This window comes from Haliotis rufescens, unplaced genomic scaffold, assembly GCF_023055435.1.
Source record: "Haliotis rufescens isolate VD_foot unplaced genomic scaffold, xgHalRufe1.0.p SCAF_30, whole genome shotgun sequence".
Classification (NCBI taxonomy): domain Eukaryota; kingdom Metazoa; phylum Mollusca; class Gastropoda; order Lepetellida; family Haliotidae; genus Haliotis; species Haliotis rufescens.
This window is the reverse complement of record NW_025964002.1, coordinates 1,077,136-1,101,742: the sequence shown is the minus strand read 5'-3', so window position 1 is coordinate 1,101,742 and position 24,607 is coordinate 1,077,136. Positions and strand designations below refer to the sequence as shown.

The following is a 24,607-nucleotide window of genomic DNA, read 5'->3' as shown; positions in this document are numbered from 1 at the left end:
CGTTCTTTTACGTGTACATCACGTAATTAACAATACTAAAGAGAACACGAGACAACAGTATGTTGAACAAAGAGTCCTTGCAAGCATGAACACAGGGGACTACCTAATTATTGAGTCTGGTTGCATTTGGTAAAAGAACGCGGATTAATACTTGCATCCTTTATGGTGATCTAAGCAGAAACATTGCCGACATTGTCTCTCTCGCTTGACTTGGATGAGTGAGTTTATTTAAGTAAAAGGCCACCGGCCCATTATACAATATGGATACAGTGAATTACAACACTAGCAGGCGCCAAATAATACAAGTGATATACATAGTGAAACAATTGAATTATTGCATACATTTGAAAAACTGTTGTCGTTTCTTAAACGCAAGAAGATATATTCAGCTAATTTATTAATAACATGTTTACATTGGCAAGACATATGAGTGCAAAATCTATCAAATGAAGGTTGTGAATGGTAATACTTAGGTATAAGACATTCAATGCAGAAATGATACTCAGTTTCGATTACACGGACTACACAAAATGGACATAAGCGTTCATCTCTAGAAAGACCAATTTTTCTACCTTCTCCTAACAACGGAAAGAACTAAGAGCAAATTGATATACTCTGACAGGTATTGATGTTAAATATCTTTCTAATACAATGCATGGTTTAATTTGTGAATACATTGTAAGTTTGGAAAATGTTTTTAATTTACTTAACCAGGTTTGCTGATCTATATTTATACATCTTTGCTTAAAACAAACAATATACTTATTTACATTTGGAACATCTTGATTACACCGGACAGAAGCAAAACCATATGATGATAATACTTGTTTTACATGAAAAGCCCAACACATTCAAAACCTTTATCCGCCAAGGACACTTGATAATCATAGACATGTTTCAAAATAGGATTATCGGTTTGAAATAACAATCTAGTCCAATATTTAATAATTTTCATATATTGGTTTACTTATAGTGAATAACGACCTATCAACCCCCCATATTGGTTTACTTATAGTGAATAACGACCTATCAAACCCCCCCCCCCCCCCCTCCAATAATATTAGGTGTACGCCGTCTTAAATGTAAAAGCTGTTTACAGAAATTGTCATGGAATGTATCAATATCAGGTGAAGGATGAACCCCCCAGACTTCACTGCCATACAACAAGATTGGTAGAAGCTTGACATCAAATAAATGAGTCAAAACAAGTAAAGGTAACTTATGAAAGTCAATAATGTTTGATTTTATTGACTGCAAAACAGTGTTGGCCTGGAGTGTTAAAGTTTTCTGTGTATTAAACCATGAACCAGAGCTTGAAAGATGTACATTTGAATATTTATACACTGAAACAATTTCAAGCGGACATGTATTTAGAGAAAAAGATTCATATTTCTTTAATCGACCGCCTTTGCGGAAGACAATTACCTTGCTCTTGACGTTATTTTTTTTGCAGCTGCCATTTATCACAATATTGGGAAAGTTAATTTGATCTCTTTTGAAGACCAATAACTGTACTATCTCTTACTTTGTCATCTGCAAAAAACAACATAAAAACTGTAGAGTACCAATACTAATACACCATTGCTTATCTTGTCGCACAAATCCTACAATGTCATTAATAAAGAATGAAAATTAAAATGGTGACAACTGGCAACCCTGTCTAACTCCAAATGAACAGTGGACCGCCTCCGTGGTCTTATCGTAGAGCGTCCGCCCGGAGAGCGGAAGGTCTGGGGTTCGATCCCCGGCCGCGTCATACCAAAAGACGTTAAAAGATGGTACTTGTTGTTACCCTGTCTGGCGCTCGGCATTAAGGGGCTAAAACAAGGACTGGTCGGCTCGGAGTCAGTATACTGTGTCTGAGTTGGGTATTCATGTTCAACTGCGGCATGGTATCCCAGTGAGCTAGCACTATAAATCGGCATCAGTCCGGACTACTACAAGCAGCCACACAAACACATACACGTACATGCACGTCGCTATATAAGTGCAATAATCTTGGACGCGACGTTAAACCCCATTTCACCTCACCTCACCAAATGAACAGTCAAAGAATTTAGTAAATCCAGAATTCAGAGATACGCATGATTTCACATTTTCATACATATTTCTAAGTAATCTAAAAATAGAACCTTTAATATTACCAGTCCAAAGTTTGTACATCAGAGCACTATGTGACACAGAGTCAAAGGCTGCTTTTAAATCAATAAAGGCACAGTATAGTCTACCTTTATGTAATCTTAGATATTTATCAATAATAGTTTGAAGTATAAATATATTATCCACAGTTTGAAACCCCTTTCTGAAACCTGCTTGTTCAGGGATAATAACATTTCCACCAGTTGCCCAATTGGTGAGTCTAGTACATATAATTTTAGAAAAGATTTTACCAGATATTTCTAAAAGTGTAAAGGGTCTGCAATTGCTAGGGTCATTTACATTACCCTTTTAATGCAAAGGAAGAATGACACCTAAAGTCCACTCCTCTGGATAAGTACCAGTCAATAAGATTTTATTAAACAAGGATAACAGCATTTCAAAACACATGGGAGGGGCATATTTTAAAAAATTCAATGGGTACACCACTAAACCCTGGGGCTTATCTATTTGGCATATCATTACCAGCCTTAAATATTTCATCTAATGTTATTCTACTATCTGACCCATTGTCATCTACAGTAGAGTTAATCAACTCTTCACTAAAAGCTTCTACAAAATGTTGAACATCTGTATAAAACTGTTTCTCACATTCAGCAAATTAGTGCCTTGGAACAAATAATTAAAATGCAATAATCAAGAATCCGGTGAAATTGAATTACTTTTAAATGACGTTTTTTTTAAAAAAGAGAGACCAGAACTGTCTACTATTATGCGTTGATAAAGCATTGTTAATGTCTGTGATATAACACTGAAACACAGATGTCGTTATCTGTTTGCATAGGCGGGCGGTCGTCTAGCTTAGTGGTTAGAGTGGTTCGCTCGTCACGCCGAAGACCCGGGTTCGATTCCCGATATGGGTACAATGTGTGAAGCCCATTTCTGGTGTCCCCCGCCGTGATATTGCTGGAATATTGCTAAGAGCGGCGTAAAACCATACCCACTCACTGTTTGCATAGGCTTCTGTACGACCTCCACGAGTCAATGTACCGTTGTCGGTTGTTGTCACTGCTAGAATCATGACATGCGCGGGGAAGACGGCGAGCGGTTGCACGTGCGTCCCAACATTCTTGATTAAACCAGTTATGCCCTTTGCTTATGCGTTTTCTCTCGCTTGACACGGGTGCAAGGATCTATACCGATACGTCGCATCTTAACAGAATGAAGAAGTTGTCATCCGTAGAATATCCTGTCAATCGAACAATTCATTGTCCATATGCTTCGTGCACACAGAGAGTGGTAAAAACACCGTGACGGTAGAGGATGATCTGGGAGGCCCGTGGGGAAGACAATGACAAGATTCAGTGGAGAGGATGACAACAACCTCTTCTCTTTACCAACTGAGGTCTCTTCACAACCTGGGGCCGGTACCACAAAGTGGCCGTAGCTCCCATACTTACGACATTCGTAGCGCGAATATTGCTTTGTTTCACACACATGCCCCAGACTCTGTCTTCAGCAGGAGTATTCCCGGTTGTGGAAAGGGCTGGTCGTTTTAACGTTAGGTTTACTAACTTCACTCTAGTTCCAAAATAGGACTAGCTGGATATCCAGTGTGAAATTATGATCTTCACACAGCCGCTGGTCTTGAGAGGAACGTCGTGTCCCCTTATAGTCTAAATCTCTTGTAGAAAGTTCCATACCATAGAAAATTCCAGATTACATTTGCCTTAACTCCAAAATCATATAAATATAGTAACTTCCACACCACGGCTTACATTATATTGAAATGCATTTCTGACAATTAATAACTGTTAAGACACAATGCTATGAACTTCTACTGAATCTCAACATAAACAAGGTAATATCATTACATCATCGTATAACAATAAATTACACTGACATGTAATACTTGGTAGGTCAGGCTAGATGTCGCGTGCTTGATTAAGTATCTTATGCAGCAGCGTACATGAATTGTGTGTGTGTGTGTGTGTGCGCGTGTGTGTTTGTGTGCGTGTGCGTGTGGGTGCGTGCGTGTGTGTTTGTGTGTGTGTGTGTTTGTGTGCGTGCGTGCGTGCGTGCGTGTGAGTGTGTTTGTGTGTGTGCGTGTGTGTGTTTGTGTATGTGTGTGCGCGTGTGTGTGTGCGTGCGCGTGTGTGTGTGCGCGTGTGTGTGTTTGTGTTTGTGTTTGTGTGTGTGTTGTGTGTATGTGTGCGTGTGTGTGTGTGCGCGCGCGCGCGCGCGCGTGTGTGCGTGTGTGTGTGTGTGTGTGTGTGTGGCTGCTTGTACTAGTCCGGATTAAAGCCGGTTTCATAATGCCAGCCACCTGAACTCCCAGCCGCAGTGTAACGTGGATAGCCCACTCAGACACACCACACTGACCCCGAGCCGACCAGATCTCTAGACCTCGGACCACGCAGACGCTCTACCACTAGACCGCGTGGGGGGGGGGGGGGGGGGGGGGGGGGTGTCTGTGATATAAATGAGGGAGTGAGTGGCTGGTACTGACGCTAGGGCACATGCCCACGCGTGCTTTCTTAAATACATAGAGTAAACATGCTTCTTGTAATACACACAAAGTGTAAATAATAATAATAATAATAATAATAATAATAATAATACACAATGAAACACACAAGTACTGGGAAAAAGATCATAAATAGATTGATCTAATATAATAACACACAATGAAACACACAAGTGCTGGGAAAAAGATCATAAATAGATTGATCTAATATAATAACACACAATGAAACATACAAGCACTGGGAAAAATATCATAAATAGATTGATCTAATATAATAACACACAATGAAACACACAAGTACTGGGAAACAGATCATAAATAGATTGATCTAATATAATAATACACAATGAAACACACAAGTCCTGGGAAAAAGATCATAAATAGATTGATCTAATATAATAATACACAATGAAACACACAAGTACTGGGAAACAGATCATAAATAGATTGATCTAATATAATAATACACAATGAAACACACAAGTACTGGGAAACAGATCATAAATAGATTGATTTAATATAATAATACACGATGAAACACACAAGTGCTGGGAAACAGATCATAAATAGATTGATCTAATATAATAATACACAATGAAACACACAAGTGCTGGGAAACAGATCATAAATAGATTGATCTAATATAATAATACACAATAAAACACACACGTGCTGGGAAACAGATCATAAATAGATTGATCTAATATAATAATACACAATGAAACACACAAGTGCTGGGAAACAGATCATAAATAGATTGATCTAATATAATAATACACAATGAAACACACAAGTACTGGGAAACAGATCATAAATAGATTGATCTAATATAACAATACACAATGAAACACTCAAGTGCTGGGAAACAGATCATAAATAGATTGATCTAATATAATAATACACAATAAAACACACAAGTCCTGGGAAACAGATCATAAATAGATTGATCTAATATAATAATACACAATGAAACATACAAGTGCTGGGAAACAGATCATAAATAGATTGATCTAATATAATAACACACAATGAAACATACAAGTACTGGGAAAAAGATCATAAATAGATTGATCTAATATAATAACACACAATGAAACATACAAGTGCTGGGAAAAAGATCATAAATAGATTGATCTGATATAATAACACACAATGAAACATACAAGTACTGGGAAAAAGATCATAAATAGATTGATCTAATATAATAACACACAATGAAACACACAAGTGCTGGGAAACAGATCATAAATAGATTGATCTAATATAATAATACACGATGAAACACACAAGTACTGGGAAACAGATCATAAATAGATTGATCTAATATAATAATACACAATGAAACACACAAGTACTGGGAAACAGATCATAAATAGATTGATCTAATATAATAATACACAATGAAACACACAAGTACTGGGAAACAGATCATAAATAGATTGATCTAATATAATAATACACAATGAAACACACAAGTACTGGGAAACAGATCATAAATAGATTGATTTAATATAATAATACACGATGAAACACACAAGTGCTGGGAAACAGATCATAAATAGATTGATCTAATATAATAATACACAATGAAACATACAAGTGCTGGGAAACAGATCATAAATAGATTGATCTAATATAATAATACACAATAAAACACAAGTGCTGGGAAACAGATCATAAATAGATTGATCTAATATAATAATACACAATGAAACATACAAGTACTGGGAAACTGATCATAAATAGATTGATCTAATATAATAATACACAATAAAACACAAGTGCTGGGAAACAGATCATAAATAGATTGATCTAATATAATAATACACAATGAAACACACAAGTACTGGGAAACAGATCATAAATAGATTGATCTAATATAATAATACACAATAAAACACAAGTGCTGGGAAACAGATCATAAATAGATTGATCTAATATAATAATACACAATGAAACATACAAGTACTGGGAAACAGATCATAAATAGATTGATCTAATATAATAATACACAATAAAACACAAGTGCTGGGAAACAGATCATAAATAGATTGATCTAATATAATAATACACAATGAAACACACAAGTGCTGGGAAACAGATCATAAATAGATTGATCTAATATAATAATACACAATGAAACACACAAGTGCTGGGAAACAGATCATAAATAGATTGATCTAATATAATAATACACAATAAAACACACACGTGCTGGGAAACAGATCATAAATAGATTGATCTAATATAATAATACACAATGAAACACACAAGTACTGGGAAACAGATCATAAATAGATTGATCTAATATAATAATACACAATAAAACACAAGTGCTGGGAAACAGATCATAAATAGATTGATCTAATATAATAATACACAATGAAACACACAAGTACTGGGAAACAGATCATAAATAGATTGATCTAATATAATAATACACAATAAAACACAAGTGCTGGGAAACAGATCATAAATAGATTGATCTAATATAATAATACACAATGAAACACACAAGTGCTGGGAAACAGATCATAAATAGATTGATCTAATATAATAATACACGATGAAACACACAAGTACTGGGAAACAGATCATAAATAGATTGATCTAATATAATAATACACAATAAAACACAAGTGCTGGGAAACAGATCATAAATAGATTGATCTAATATAATAATACACAATGAAACATACAAGTGCTGGGAAACAGATCATAAATAGATTGATCTAATGTAATAATACACAATGAAACACACAAGTACTGGGAAACAGATCATAAATAGATTGATCTAATATAATAATACACGATGAAACACACAAGTACTGGGAAACAGATCATAAATAGATTGATCTAATATAATAATACACAATGAAACACACAAGTGCTGGGAAACAGATCATAAATAGATTGATCTAATATAATAATACACAATGAAACACACAAGTACTGGGAAACAGATCATAAATAGATTGATCTAATATAATAATACACAATGAAACACACAAGTACTGGGAAACAGATCATAAATAGATTGATCTAATATAATAATACACAATGAAACACACAAGTGCTGGGAAACAGATCATAAATAGATTGATCTAATATAATAATACACAATAAAACACAAGTGCTGGGAAACAGATCATAAATAGATTGATCTAATATAATAATACACAATGAAACACACAAGTGCTGGGAAACAGATCATAAATAGATTGATCTAATATAATAATACACAATAAAACACAAGTACTGGGAAACAGATCATAAATAGATTGATCTAATATAATAATACACAATGAAACACACAAGTGCTGGGAAACAGATCATAAATAGATTGATCTAATATAATAACACACAATGAAACACACAAGTGCTGGGAAACAGATCATAAATAGATTGATCTAATATAATAATACACAATGAAACACACAAGTGCTGGGAAACAGATCATAAATAGATTGATCTAATATAATAATACACAATGAAACATACAAGTGCTGGGAAACAGATCATAAATAGATTGATCTAATATAATAATACACAATAAAACACAAGTGCTGGGAAACAGATCATAAATAGATTGATCTAATATAATAATACACAATGAAACACACAAGTGCTGGGAAACAGATCATAAATAGATTGATCTAATATAATAATACACAATGAAACACACAAGTACTGGGAAACAGATCATAAATAGATTGATCTAATATAATAATACACGATGAAACACACAAGTACTGGGAAACAGATCATAAATAGATTGATCTAATATAATAATACACAATGAAACACACAAGTGCTGGGAAACAGATCATAAATAGATTGATCTAATATAATAATACACAATAAAACACAAGTGCTGGGAAACAGATCATAAATAGATTGATCTAATATAATAATACACAATGAAACACACAAGTGCTGGGAAACAGATCATAAATAGATTGATCTAATATAATAATACACAATGAAACACACAAGTGCTGGGAAACAGATCATAAATAGATTGATCTAATATAATAATACACAATGAAACACACAAGTGCTGGGAAACAGATCATAAATAGATTGATCTAATATAATAACACACAATGAAACACACAAGTGCTGGGAAACAGATCATAAATAGATTGATCTAATATAATAATACACAATGAAACACACAAGTGCTGGGAAACAGATCATAAATAGATTGATCTAATATAATAATACACAATGAAACATACAAGTGCTGGGAAACAGATCATAAATAGATTGATCTAATATAATAATACACAATAAAACACACACGTGCTGGGAAACAGATCATAAATAGATTGATCTAATATAATAATACACAATAAAACACAAGTGCTGGGAAACAGATCATAAATAGATTGATCTAATATAATAATACACAATGAAACACACAAGTGCTGGGAAACAGATCATAAATAGATTGATCTAATATAATAATACACAATAAAACACAAGTGCTGGGAAACAGATCATAAATAGATTGATCTAATATAATAATACACAATGAAACACACAAGTACTGGGAAACAGATCATAAATAGATTGATCTAATATAATAACACACAATGAAACACACAAGTGCTGGGAAACAGATCATAAATAGATTGATCTAATATAATAATACACAATGAAACACACAAGTGCTGGGAAACAGATCATAAATAGATTGATCTAATATAATAATACACAATAAAACACAAGTGCTGGGAAACAGATCATAAATAGATTGATCTAATATAATAATACACAATGAAACACACAAGTGCTGGGAAACAGATCATAAATAGATTGATCTAATATAATAACACACAATGAAACACACAAGTGCTGGGAAACAGATCATAAATAGATTGATCTAATATAATAATACACAATGAAACACACAAGTGCTGGGAAACAGATCATAAATAGATTGATCTAATATAATAATACACAATGAAACACACAAGTACTGGGAAACAGATCATAAATATATTGATCTAATATAATAATACACAATGAAACACACAAGTACTGGGAAACAGATCATAAATAGATTGATCTAATATAATAATACATGATGAAACACACAAGTACTGGGAAACAGATCATAAATAGATTGATCTAATATAATAATACACAATGAAACACACAAGTGCTGGGAAACAGATCATAAATAGATTGATCTAATATAATAATACACAATGAAACACACAAGTGCTGGGAAACAGATCATAAATAGATTGATCTAATATAATAATACACAATGAAACATACAAGTGCTGGGAAACAGATCATAAATAGATTGATCTAATATAATAATACACGAAAGTCGACGGACATAAAGTGCACCGAAAATGTAAAGATATATTGGTCCTTCTGGAATGTCAGACAGAGTCTGCGTGGAAATGGTTATTCGATGGCGATGTATTTCATACGGACATCATGACAGTGTCCTGGGTCTGCAGTGTTACTTCTAATCTGTGATCTTTCCGATAAGGAAACACGTCATGTAGTGTCATACTTACATTAAGCTACGTTTAAGACCTACTTTCATTTGCTAGAGTAACGTTAGAAATAGTAGGGATACACTGACTGTGTGAACTGCCTCATGTATAATATAGTGCCAAATGTGCAGCCATGTTGGTTTCATAAGCACTCACACGTCGGAAAACTTAAAGTAACTTTGTGGAATGCTGTGGAACGAAAGGCGAACTTATTTGCATATTTATCGGATCGTGATAACAAGTGTATCGAATTCTTAATCGCATCCATATAACACCATATTACCTATGCAAAAAATAGAGGGTATTTTGTTTTGAGGTAAAATTACAGGAAAATACACCAATGTCTGGCGATGAAAGTCAGTGCTATACGTGGCAAGGACATTTCCGAAGAAATCAAGCTCCGAAACACAACACTGTTACAGTCATGAAGCACGTGACCTCGGGCAGCACGTGCAGGGGGTAGGTAGTATGACAGATTTAACATTGTCACTTAGACTCGGTTGTGAGCAGACGCATATTGGTGTTTAACCAAACACTCAATGCCACCTTTTAAACACAATTAATCATTAAGGAGGAAACAGCATGGATCTAGCGACGTCTGCAAGGTGCTGAACGTATACGTGACACAGGTCAGAATATTGTTGCCGAAAACACCTAATGTCGATGATCGACGCCGCTTTGGACGCCGGGCTGGGCGCCCTGGACCACTCCAGCCCAGGAACGATTGGTCGGAACGGTGGCATTAACAAATAGATTTAAAGTGCCACCCAGATAAGAGGCAGTCCGTTTTCAAAATGTTTTCTTGTGACTAGTGTGCTCCGAATGCATTACAAACAACTGTTTTACCATTTGTTGAAACAACGTTTGATATACTCTTTTTGATTGATGTGAAATAATCTGAGAATGCGTGATTACGACGCCACAGGTCACCTGGATGGAGTGCTGTATATGTCTGGGACTGACCAGGCTGTGTGCCGCGGTATCACGCTCCCCGTATAGTGTTGTATACGGCTGTGACCAGACTCGCCACGTCTGGGAGGACCATTGCTCCGAACACAACACACATGAGAGATATGGCCAGATAGCCCATGTTGGTGGAGGAAGACCGCTTGTCCTCAGCGCTCGTCTTCTTCTGGACAGACTTTCTTAAGGTCTTTGTCTCGACTTTCAGCTCCTTCTGTATCGCCTGGGCCGCTTCCATCACTTGCTTGGTGTCCGAGGGGCGGGACGGGTCCTTGCATCTGCACGTACACTTCTCCACTACCCTGCGCTTTGGGAAAGGGTTGTACGAAGTGGTCGTTTGTGTGGTCTTGTGTGTGGTTGCTGTTATAGATGACGGTGTCACCGTGGTGATAGTAGATGATGCAGGCGTCGATGTCTTACCAGTAGTAGGTGTTGTGTCGCTTGCAACCACGCCCACAGTTGTAGACGCTGTTGTTGGTCCTACGGCCGTTGTTATTTCTGCGGTGGCGGTTGTTGCACTTGATGTTGGTGTTACGGTCGTTGTTATTTCTGCGGTGGCGGTTGTTGCACTTGATGTTGGTGTAACGGTCGTTGTTATTTCTGCGGTGGCGGTTGTTGCACTTGATGTTGGTGTTACGGTAGTTGTTATTTCTGCGGTGGCGGTTGTTGCACTTGAGAATGGTGTTACGGCCGTTGTTATTTCTGCGGTGGCGGTTGTTGCACTTGATGTTGGTGTTATGGTCGTTGTTATTTCTGCGGTGGCGGTTGTTGCACTTGATGTTGGTGTTATGGTCGTTGTTATTTCTGCGGTGGCGGTTGTTGCACTTGATGTTGGTGTTACGGTCGTTGTTATTTCTGTGATGGCGGTTGTTGCACTTGAGGTTGGTGTTACGGTAGTTGTTATTTCTGCGGTGGCGGTTGTTGCACTTGAGAATGGTGTTACGGCCGTTGTTATTTCTGCGGTGGCGGTTGTTGCACTTGATGTTGGTGTTATGGTCATTGTTATTTCTGCGGTGGCGGTTGTTGCACTTGATGTTGGTGTTATGGTCGTTGTTATTTCTGCGGTGGCGGTTGTTGCACTTGATGTTGGTGTTACGGTCGTTGTTATTTCTGTGATGGCGGTTGTTGCACTTGAGGTTGGTGTTACGGTAGTTGTTATTTCTGCGGTGGCGGTTGTTGCACTTGAGAATGGTGTGACGGTCGTTGTTATTTCTGCGGTGGCGGTTGTTGCACTTGATGTTGGTGTTATGGTCGTTGTTATTTCTGCGGTGGCGGTTGTTGCACTTGATGTTGGTGTTACGGTCGTTGTTATTTCTGTGATGGCGGTTGTTGCACTTGAGGTTGGTGTTATGGTCGTTGTTATTTCTGCGGTGGCGGTTGTTGCACTTGAGAATGGTGTTACGGCCGTTGTTATTTCTGCGGTGGCGGTTGTTGCACTTGATGTTGGTGTTATGGTCGTTGTTATTTCTGCGGTGGCGGTTGTTGCACTTGATGTTGGTGTTATGGTCGTTGTTATTTCTGCGGTGGCGGTTGTTGCACTTGATGTTGGTGTTACGGTCGTTGTTATTTCTGCGGTGGCGGTTGTTGCACTTGATGTTGGTGTTACGGTCGTTGTTATTTCCGTGGTTGCTGTTGTCACTTCAATATATAGAAGAGGGAGACCTGTAGGCATGTTAATGACTATTTGCAACATTATAGTCTAAAGGCCACGTAACAAAGGTAATAAGGACGGTTTCTTTGTTCCTACACGAAGACATCCTCACTAAATGTGCATAACAAATTACTACAATAAGAAATAAAATGGTGTCAATCATTCCAAATGCCCCCCAAAATGACCACATTTGACAAAATGACACATGGACAAAGACAACGGGGCACATATGGCTGTCATGGCCGCCATGTTTTACAATACGATCAGAATTATGTGAGTAGTTTAGAAATTGCAAGGACTATACACAGATCATGTCTTCTTGTGTTCAGTTTGGGATGAGGTATTTAAATACATGTCCCTCTCACTATGGCTGCCGAGGCTGGGAACAAATGAACAAATACATTTCAGACATCATGTACAGAAAGAAGTCAGTCTGGATAAACGGGGGCATGGTGGTCTCAGCTGGGTAATATATGTCACAAATTCAGATCGAATTTCATAGAGCACTTTCAGACCAAACTGTTGAGACCAACCGTGCAGCGGCTCCGTTCATAACCTTTGTCGGGGGCACGGGTGGCCCAGTCGTCTAAGGCGCCGCGATTCGCTGTGCAGAGTTGCGTCCCTTGGCCACGCCAGAAACCTATGATTGTGGGTTCGAATCCCGGTTCGCCCCAATTATGTTTCTAGGTTTGTCAGCACCATACCCGTGCTCGTGGGTTTCACCGAAGTGGTAAACGTCTGAGACCTGCATCACTTCGGGCTTTCCTCCCACATTAAGCTGACATGCCGTGATGTAAATGGAATACTGTTAAAAGTGGCGTTAAATCCAACTCACTCACTCACTCACTCATAACCTTTGTCGTATCAGGGGTTCCGCAAAAAATATTCAAAGGTGAGAGACGGCCCAAGTTGGTCTATGTCTAGTTAAATATCATATCGCATGCTTGCACGCACTCAAGTATGCACACCCGCGCATTTACTCGCTATTTATCAAGCGACTTACCGTGAACAGGTAGGCCTCTTATGTCGACGTCGCACAGTTCAATAGGATGTAGATGTGAAGGCTGACGGACTTGTGAGATCCTGACGTAACGTCCCACTGTAGGCTCGTCACACCGTAGATCCCTCGTCGTTCCGTTTCCAAAGCGACCTAGATGATACAGACACAGGTCGTGTGCGTCGCTTGTCTCAGGGTCCACGGTGTGCACTGTCACACTGAAGTTTGCAAGTCTAAATCCTGAAACAACCACATGAAGCACTGATGGAGGAAGCGTTGTCAAACCATTAGATTATGTTGTTTCCGTGAGGTTGTTTCGTTAAATTATGTTCGTTCCCTAGGTTACGTTGTTTCGTGAGATTATGGTGTCTCCGTATTTTACGTTGTTTCCCCTCGGTTAGGTTGTTTCGTTATATTATCTTGTTTCCGTATGTTACGGTGTTAAAACCTAGGTTAAGTTGTTTCGTTAGATTTTATTGTTCACCCAAGGTTACATTAATTCATTAGATTATGTTGTTTCCCTAGGATACGTTGTTTCGTTAGGCTATGTTGTTTCCATAGATTACGTTGTTTCATTAGGTTATGTTGTTTCGTTAGACTGTATTGTTTCCATATGTTACGTTGTTTCCCCTAGGTTATGCTGTTTCATTAGATTTTGCTGTTTACCCAAGGTTACGTTGTTTCGTTGGATTATGTTATTTCATTAGATTATGTTGTTTCCTGAGGTTACGTTGCTTTTCGTTAGATTATGTTGTTTACCCAAGGTTACGATGTTTTGTTAGGCTATATTGTTTCCCTAGATTACGTTGTTTCGTTAGGTTATGTATGTTCCCTAGGTTATGTTGTTTCGTTAGACTGTATTGTTTCCATATGTTATGTTGTTTCCCTAGGTTACGTTGTTTTGTTAGATTATGTTGTTTACCATGTTACGTTTCTTCATTAGATTATGTTGTTTACCCAAGGTTAAGTTGTTTCTTAAGATAATGTTGTTTCCCAAGGTTACATTGTTTCGTTAGATTATATTGTTCCCCAGGTTACGTTGTTTCATTACATTATGTTGTTTCCCTTGGTTACGTTGTTTCATTACATTATATTGTTCTCCAGGTTACGTTGTTTCATTACATTATATTGTTTCCCTTGGTTACGTTGTTTCATTACATTATATTGTTCCGCAGGTTAGGTTGTTTCATTACATTATATTGTTCCGCAGGTTACGTTGTTTCATTACATTATGTTGTTTCCCTAGGTTATGTTGTTTCATTACATTATATTGTTCCGCAGGTTACGTTGTTTCATTACATTATGTTGTTTCCCTAGGTTACGTTGTTTCATTACATTATGTTGCTTCCCTTGTTTATGTTGTTTCATTAGATTATGTTGTTTACCCAGGTTATGTTGTTTCCTTAGATTATGTTCTTTAGCCATGTTGCGTTAGTTTGTTAGATTATGTTGTCACACCAAGTTCAATGTTTCATTAGATTACGTTGTTCCCTAGGTTATGTTTTCGTTAGATTGTGTTTCTTACCCATGTCAGGCTGCTTCATGAGATTGTGTTGTTTAGTTTACTCTTGTCACGTTTCGAAGTTAGATATGTTGTTTCCCTTGGTTACGCTGTTTCAATACATTATGTTGTTTCCCTTGGTTACGCTGTTTCATCAGATTGTGTTTTTTACCCATGTTACGTTGTTTTCTTTAGATAATGTTCTTTACCCCAAGGTTTTTCGATAGATTGTGTTACTATTTATACTCGCCATATCAGGTCTGTTTGAAGCTACCTGTATTCGCCATATCAGGTCTGTTAGAAGCTACTTATACTCGCCATATCAGGTGTGTTTGAAGCTACTTATACTCGCCATATCAGGTCTATTGAAGCTATCTGTACTCGACATATCAGGTCTGTTTGAAGCTACCTGTACTCGACATATCAGGTCTGTTTGAAGCTACCTGTACTCGACATATCAGGTCTATTGAAGCTACCTGTTCTGGCCATATCAGGTCTATTGAAGCTACTTGTACTCGCCATGTAGATCACTGAATTTCTATGCACTCACCACAACAATCCTTTCTGTTGGAAATCTGCACCGTGGTGATGTTGTACACGCCGCCCAAGTCCACCTGCCACCACGTTACCGTGGATGTCAGCGAAGGCCTTGTGTGGGAACACCCGCCTGCATTCATACGCTGATTCAGATTGTCATCCACGGCATTGGACGCCACATTGTTCCCAAGGGTGGTGTCTTGTTTGGCCTCCTTGTTACGGGCGACATTGGGAGCTGTGGGATCAGGTATATTTGTTAATGCAGTGTACACGTATATGTGTGGTGTATGATTTGGTGTGTGTGACCAGGTATAGTTGTGAATCTAGTGTACACGTATTTATGTGTCGTGTGTGATTGGGTGTGTGTGATCAGGTATAGTTATGAATGTAGTGTACACGTATATGTGTGGTGTGTGATTAGGGGCGTGGGATCAGGTATAGTTGTGAATGTAGTGTACACGTATATGTGTGGTGTGTGATTGGGGTGTTGGGTCAGGTATAGTTGTGAATGTAGTGTACACGTATATGTGTGGTGTGTGATTGGGGGTGTGATCAGGTATAGTTGTGAATGTAGTGTACACGTATGTGTGTGGTGTGTGATTGGGGTGTTGGGTCAGGTATAGTTGTGAATGTAGTGTACACGTATATGTGTGGTGTGTGATTGGGGGTGTGATCAGGTATAGTTGTGAATGTAGTGTACACGTATATGCGTGGTGTGTGATTGGGTGTGTGATCAGGTATAGTTGTGAATGTAGTGTACACGTATATGCGTGGTGTGTGATTGGGTGTGTGATCAGGTATAGTTCTGAATGTAGTGTACACGTATATGCGTGGTGTGTGATTGGGTGTGTGATCAGGTATAGTTGTGAATGTAGTGTACACGTATATGCGTGGTGTGTGATTGGGGGTTTGTGACCAAGTATAGTTGTGAATGTAATGTACACGTATATGAGTGGTGTGTGGTTGGGTGTGTGTGATCAGGTATAGTTGTGAATGTACTGTACACGTATATGTGTGGTGTGTGATTGGGGGTGTGTGATCAGGTATAGTTATGAATGTAGTGTACACGTATATGTGTGGTGTGTGATTGGGGGTGTGTGATCAGGTATAGTTATGAATGTAGTATACACGTATATGTGTGGTGTGTGATAGGGGGCGTGTGATCAGGTATAGTTATGAATGTAGTGTACACGTATATGTGTGGTGTGTGATTGTGGGCGAGTGATCAGGTATAGTTATGAATCTAGTGTACACGTATGTGTGTGGTGTGTGATTGGGGTGTTGGGTCAGGTATAGTTGTGAATGTAGTGTACACGTATATGTGTGGTGTGTGATTGGGGGTGTGATCAGGTATAGTTGTGAATGTAGTGTACACGTATGTGTGTGGTGTGTGATTGGGGTGTTGGGTCAGGTATAGTTGTGAATGTAGTGTACACGTATATGTGTGGTGTGTGATTGGGTGTGTGATCAGGTATAGTTGTGAATGTAGTGTACACGTATATGCGTGGTGTGTGATTGGGTGTGTGATCAGGTATAGTTGTGAATGTAGTGTACACGTATATGCGTGGTGTGTGATTGGGTGTGTGATCAGGTATAGTTCTGAATGTAGTGTACACGTATATGCGTGGTGTGTGATTGGGTGTGTGATCAGGTATAGTTGTGAATGTAGTGTACACGTATATGCGTGGTGTGTGATTGGGGGTTTGTGACCAGGTATAGTTGTGAATGTAATGTACACGTATATGAGTGGTGTGTGGTTGGGTGTGTGTGATCAGGTATAGTTGTGAATGTACTGTACACGTATATGTGTGGTGTGTGATTGGGGGTGTGTGATCAGGTATAGTTATGAATGTAGTGTACACGTATATGTGTGGTGTGTGATTGGGGGTGTGTGATCAGGTATAGTTATGAATGTAGTATACACGTATATGTGTGGTGTGTGATAGGGGGCGTGTGATCAGGTATAGTTATGAATGTAGTGTACACGTATATGTGTGGTGTGTGATTGTGGGCGAGTGATCAGGTATAGTTATGAATCTAGTGTACACGTATGTGTGTGGTGTGTGGTTGGGTGTGTGTGATAAGGTATAGTTCTGAATGCAGTGTACACGTATATGTGTGGTGTGTGATTGGGGGTGTTGGATCAGATATAGTTATGAATGTAGTGTGCACATATATGTGTGGTGTGTGATTGGGTGTGTGTGATCAGGTATAGCTATGAATGTTGTGTACACGTATATGTGTGGTGTGTGATTGGGTGTGTGATCAGGTATAGTGGAGAATGTAGTGTTCACGTATATGTGTGGTGTGTGATTGGGTGTGTGATCAGGTATAGTTGTGAATGTACTGTACACGTATATGTGTGGTGTGTGATTGGGGGTGTGATCAGGTATAGTTATGAATGTAGTGTACACGTATATGTGTGGTTTGTGATTGGGGGTTTGTGATCAGGTATAGTTGTGAATGTACTGTACACGTATATGTGTGGTGTGTGAATGGATGTGTGTGATCAGGTATAGTTGTGAATGTACTGTACACGTATATGTGTGGTGTGTGATTGGATGTGTGTGATCAGGTATAGTTGTGAATGTAGTATACACGTATATGTGTGGTGTGTGATTGGGTGTGTGTGATCTGGTATAGTTATGAATGTAGTGTACACGTATATGTTTGGTGTGTGATTGGGGGTTTGTGATCAGGTATAGTTATGAATGTACTGTACACGTAAATGTGTGGTGTGTGATTGGGGGCGTGGGATCAGGTATAGTTGTGAATGTAGTGTACACGTATCTGTGTGGTGTGTGATTGGGGGTGTTGGATCAGGTATAGTTGTGAATGCAGTGTACACGTATATGTGTGGTGTGTGATTGGGGGTGTTGGATCAGGTATAGTTGTGAATGTAGTCTACACGTATATGTGTGGTGTGTGATTGGGTGTGTGTGATCTGGTATAGTTATGAATGTAGTGTACACGTATATGTGTGGTGTGTGATTGGGGGTTTGTGATCAGGTATAGTTGTGAATGTACTGTACACGTATATGTGTGGTGTGTGATTGGATGTGTGTGATCAGGTATAGTTGTGAATGTAGTGTACACGTATATGTGTGGTGTGTGATTGGATGTGTGTGATCAGGTATAGTTGTGAATGTAGTATACACGTATATGTGTGGTGTGTGATTGGGTGTGTGTGATCTGGTATAGTTATGAATGTAGTGTACACGTATATGTGTGGTGTGTGATTGGGGGTTTGTGATCAGGTATAGTTGTGAATGTACTGTACACGTATATGTGTGGTGTGTGATTGGATGTGTGTGATCAGGTATAGTTGTGAATGTAGTGTACACGTATATGTGTGGTGTGTGATTGGATGTGTGTGATCAGGTATAGTTGTGAATGTAGTATACACGTATATGTGTGGTGTGTGATTGGGTGTGTGTGATCTGGTATAGTTATGAATGTAGTGTACACGTATATGTGTGGTGTGTGATAGGGGGCGTGGGATCAGGTATAGTTGTGAATGTAGTATACACGTATATGTGTGGTGTGTGATTGGGTGTGTGATCAGGTATAGTTGTGAATGTAGTGTACACGTATATGCGTGGTGTGTGATTGGGTGTGTGATCAGGTATAGTTGTGAATGTAGTGTACACGTATATGTGTGGTGTGTGATTGGGTGTGTGATCAGGTATAGTTCTGAATGTAGTGTACACGTATATGCGTGGTGTGTGATTGGGTGTGTGATCAGGTATAGTTGTGAATGTAGTGTACACGTATATGCGTGGTGTGTGATTGGGGGCGTGTGACCAGGTATAGTTGTGAATGTAGTGTACACGTATATGTGTGGTGTGTGATTGGGGGCGTGTGATCAGGTATAGTTATGAATGTAGTGTACACGTATATGTGTGGTGTGTGATTGTGGGCGAGTGATCAGGTATAGTTATGAATCTAGTGTACACGTATGTGTGTGGTGTGTGGTTGGGTGTGTGTGATAAGGTATAGTTCTGAATGCAGTGTACACGTATATGTGTGGTGTGTGATTGGGGGTGTTGGATCAGATATAGTTGTGAATGTAGTGTGCACATATATGTGTGGTGTGTGATTGGGGGTTTGTAATCAGGTAAAGCTATGAATGTTGTGTACACATATATGTGTGGTGTGTGATTGGGTGTGTGATCAGGTATAGTTGAGAATGTAGTGTTCACGTATATGTGTGGTGTGTGAATGGGTGTGTGATCAGGTATAGTTGTGAATGTACTGTACACGTATATGTGTGGTGTGTGATTGGGGGTGTGTGATCAGGTATAGTTATGAATGTAGTGTACACGTATATGTGTGGTGTGTGATTGGGGGTTTGTGATCAGGTATAGTTGTGAATCTACTGTACACGTATATGTGTGGTGTGTGATTGGATGTGTGTGATCAGGTATAGTTGTGAATGTACTGTACACGTATATGTGTGGTGTGTGATTGGATGTGTGTGATCAGGTATAGTTGTGAATGTAGTATACACGTATATGTGTGGTGTGTGATTGGGTGTGTGTGATCTGGTATAGTTATGAATGTAGTGTACACGTATATGTGTGGTGTGTGATTGGGGGTTTGTGATCAGGTATAGTTGTGAATGTACTGTACACGTATATGTGTGGTGTGTGACTAGATGTGTGTGATCAGGTATAGTTGTGAATGTACTGTACACGTATATGTGTGGTGTGTGATTGGATGTGTGTGATCAGGTATAGTTGTGAATGTAGTATACACGTATATGTGTGGTGTGTGATTGGGTGTGTGTGATCTGGTATAGTTATGAATGTAGTGTACACGTATATGTGTGGTGTGTGATTGGGGATGTTGGATCAGGTATAGTTGTAAATTTGTACTGTACACGTATATGTGTGGTGTGTGATTGGATGTGTGTGATCAGGTATAGTTGTGAATGTACTGTACACGTATATGTGTGGTGTGTGATTGGATGTGTGTGATCAGGTATAGTTGTGAATGTAGTATACACGTATATGTGTGGTGTGTGATTGGGTGTGTGTGATCTGGTATAGTTATGAATGTAGTGTACACGTATATGTGTGGTGTGTGTTTGGGGGCGTGGGATCAGGTATAGTTGTGAATGTAGTGTACACGTATGTGTGTGGTGTGTGATTGGGGGTGTTGGATCAGGTATAGTTGTGAATGTAGTGTACACGTATATGTGTGGTGTGTGATTGGATGTGTGTGATCAGGTATAGTTGTGAATGTACTGTACACGTATATGTGTGGTGTGTGATTGGATGTGTGTGATCAGGTATAGTTGTGAATGTAGTATACACGTATATGTGTGGTGTGTGATTGGGTGTGTGTGATCTGGTATAGTTATGAATGTAGTGTACACGTATATGTGTGGTGTGTGTTTGGGGGCGTGGGATCAGGTATAGTTGTGAATGTACTGTACACGTATGTGTGTGGTGTGTGATTGGGGGTGTTGGATCAGGTATAGTTGTGAATGTAGTGTACACGTATATGTGTGGTGTGTGATTGGGGGTGTTGGATCAGGTATAGTTGTGAATGTAGTGTACACGTATATGTGTGGTGTGTGATTGGGTGTGTGTGATCTGGTATAGTTATGAATGTAGTGTACACGTATATGTGTGGTGTGTGATTGGGGGTTTGTGATCAGGTATAGTTGTGAATGTACTGTACACGTATATGTGTGGTGTGTGATTGGATGTGTGTGATCAGGTATAGTTGTGAATGTACTGTACACGTATATGTGTGGTGTGTGATTGGATGTGTCTGATCAGGTATCGTTGTGAATGTAGTATAAACGTATATGTGTGGTGTGTGATTGGGTGTGTGTGATCTGGTATAGTTATGAATGTAGTGTACACGTATATGTGTGGTGTGTGATTGGGGGTTTGTGATCAGGTATATCTGTGAATGTACTGTACACGTATATGTGTGGTGTGTGATTGGATGTGTGTGATCAGGTATAGTTGTGAATGTACTGTACACGTATATGTGTGGTGTGTGATTGGATGTGTGTGATCAGGTATAGTTGTGAATGTAGTATACACGTATATGTGTGGTGTGTGATTGGGAGTGTGTGATCTGGTATAGTTATGAATGTAGTGTACACGTATATGTGTGGTGTGTGATTTGGGGCGTGGGATCAGGTATAGTTGTGAATGTAGTGTACACGTATATGTGTGGTGTGTGATTGGGGGTGTGATCAGGTATAGTTGTGAATGTAGTGTACACGTATATGCGTGGTGTGTGATTGGGTGTGTGATCAGGTATAGTTGTGAATGTAGTGTACACGTATATGCGTGGTGTGTGATTGGGTGTGTGATCAGGTATAGTTGTGAATGTACTGTACACGTATATGCGTGGTGTGTGATTGGGTGTGTGATCAGGTATAGTTGTGAATGTAGTGTACACGTATATGCGTGGTGTGTGATTGGGGGCGTGTGACCAGGTATAGTTGTGAATGTAGTGCACACGTATATGTGTGGTGTGTGATTGGGGGCGTGTGATCAGGTATAGTTATGAATGTAGTGTACACGTATATGTGTGGTGTGTGATTGTGGGCGAGTGATCAGGTATAGTTATGAATCTAGTGTACACGTATGTGTGTGGTGTGTGGTTGGGTGTGTGTGATAAGGTATAGTTCTGAATGCAGTGTACACGTATATGTGTGGTGTGTGATTGGGGGTGTTGGATCAGATATAGTTATGAATGTAGTGTGCACATATATGTGTGGTGTGTGATTGGGTGTGTGTGATCTGGTAAAGTTATGAATGTAGTGTACACGTATATGTGTGGTGTGTGATTGGGTGTGTGATCAGGTATAGTTGTGAATGTACTGTACACGTATATGTGTGGTGTGTGATTGGATGTGTGTGATCAGGTATAGTTGTGAATGTACTGTACACGTATATGTGTGGTGTGTGATTGGATGTGTGTGATCAGGTATAGTTGTGAATGTAGTATACACGTATATGTGTGGTGTGTGATTGGGGGTTTGTGATCAGGTATAGTTGTCAATGTAGTATACACGTATATGTGTGGTGTGTGATTGGGGGTTTGTGATCAGGTATAGTTGTGAATGTACTGTACACGTATATGTGTGGTGTGTGATTGGGGGTTTGTGATCAGGTATATTTGTGCATGTACTGTACACGTATATGTGTGGTGTGTGATTGGATGTGTGTGATCAGGTATAGTTGTGAATGTAGTGTACACGTATATGTGTGGTGTGTGATTGGATGTGTGTGATCAGGTATAGTTGTGAATGTAGTATACACGTATATGTGTGGTGTGTGATTGGGTGTGTGTGATCTCGTATAGTTATGAATGTAGTGTACACGTATATGTGTGGTGTGTGATTGGGGGCGTGGGATCAGGTATAGTTGTGAATGTAGTGTACACGTATATGTGTGGTGTGTGATTGGGGGTGTGATCAGGTATAGTTGTGAATGTAGTGTACACGTATATGCGTGGTGTGTGATTGGGTGTGTGATCAGGTATAGTTGTGAATGTACTGTACACGTATATGTGTGGTGTGTGATTGGGGGTGTGTGATCAGGTATATTTATGAATGTAGTGTACACGTATATGTGTGGTTTGTGATTGGGTGTGTGATCAGGTATAGTTGTGAATGTACGGTACACGTATATGTGTGGTGTGTGATTGGATGTGTGTGATCAGGTATAGTTGTGAATGTACTGTACACGTATATGTGTGGTGTGTGATTGGATGTGTGTGATCAGGTATAGTTGAGAATGTAGTATACACGTATATGTGTGGTGTGTGATTGGGTGTGTGATCAGGTATAGTTGTGAATGTACTGTACACGTATATGTGTGGTGTGTGATTGGGGGTGTGTGATCAGGTATAGTTATGAATGTAGTGTACACGTATATGTGTGGTTTGTGATAGGGGGTTTGTGATCAGGTATAGTTGTGAATGTACTGTACACGTATATGTGTGGTGTGTGATTGGATGTGTGTGATCAGGTATAGTTGTGAATGTAGTGTACACGTATATGTGTGGTGTGTGATTGGATGTGTGTGATCAGGTATAGTTGTGAATGTAGTATACACGTATATGTGTGGTGTGTGATTGGGTGTGTGTGATCTGGTATAGTTATGAATGTAGTGTACACGTATATGTGTGGTGTGTGATTGGGGGTTTGTGATCAGGTATAGTTGTGAATGTACTGTACACGTATATGTGTTGTGTGTGATTGGATGTGTGTGATCAGGTATAGTTGTGAATGCACTGTACACGTTTATGTGTGGTGTGTGATTGGATGTGTGTGATCAGGTATAGTTGTGAATGTAGTATACACGTATATGTGTGGTGTGTGATTGGGTGTGTGTGATCTGGTATAGTTATGAATGTTGTGTACACGTATATGTGTGGTGTGTGATTGGGGGTTTGTGATCAGGTATAGTTGTGAATGTACTGTACACGTATATGTGTGGTGTGTGATTGGGGGTGTGTGATCAGGTATAGTTATGAATGTAGTGTACACGTATATGTGTGGTTTGTGATTGGTGGTTTGTGATCAGGTATAGTTGTGAATGTACTGTACACGTATATGTGTGGTGTGTGATTGGATGTGTGTGATCAGGTATAGTTGTGAATGTACTGTACACGTATATGTGTGGTGTGTGATTGGATGTGTGTGATCAGGTATAGTTGTGAATGTAGTGTACACGTATATGTGTGGTGTGTGATTGGATGTGTGTGATCAGGTATAGTTGTGAATGTAGTATACACGTATATGTGTGGTGTGTGATTGGGTGTGTGTGATCTGGTATAG

At 39.0% G+C, this 24,607-nt stretch overlaps 1 protein-coding gene across 1 annotated transcript in view; it reads right to left on the bottom strand.

Annotated features, from left to right (window-relative positions):
* Nucleotides 1-11,125: 11,125 nt before the first annotated feature.
* LOC124152185 (GATA zinc finger domain-containing protein 14-like) overlaps nucleotides 11,126-24,607 on the bottom strand; it is a 46,405-nt gene continuing 32,923 nt past the window's right edge. Inside the window, exons 3-6 of the mRNA XM_046525025.2 lie at nucleotides 15,806-16,027; nucleotides 13,874-13,994; nucleotides 11,527-12,744; nucleotides 11,126-11,408 (exon numbers count right to left, since the gene is read on the bottom strand). Of these exons, the coding sequence (XP_046380981.2) occupies nucleotides 11,126-11,408; nucleotides 11,527-12,744; nucleotides 13,874-13,994; nucleotides 15,806-16,027 (1,844 nt within the window). The remainder of the gene's footprint in view (nucleotides 11,409-11,526; nucleotides 12,745-13,873; nucleotides 13,995-15,805; nucleotides 16,028-24,607) is intronic.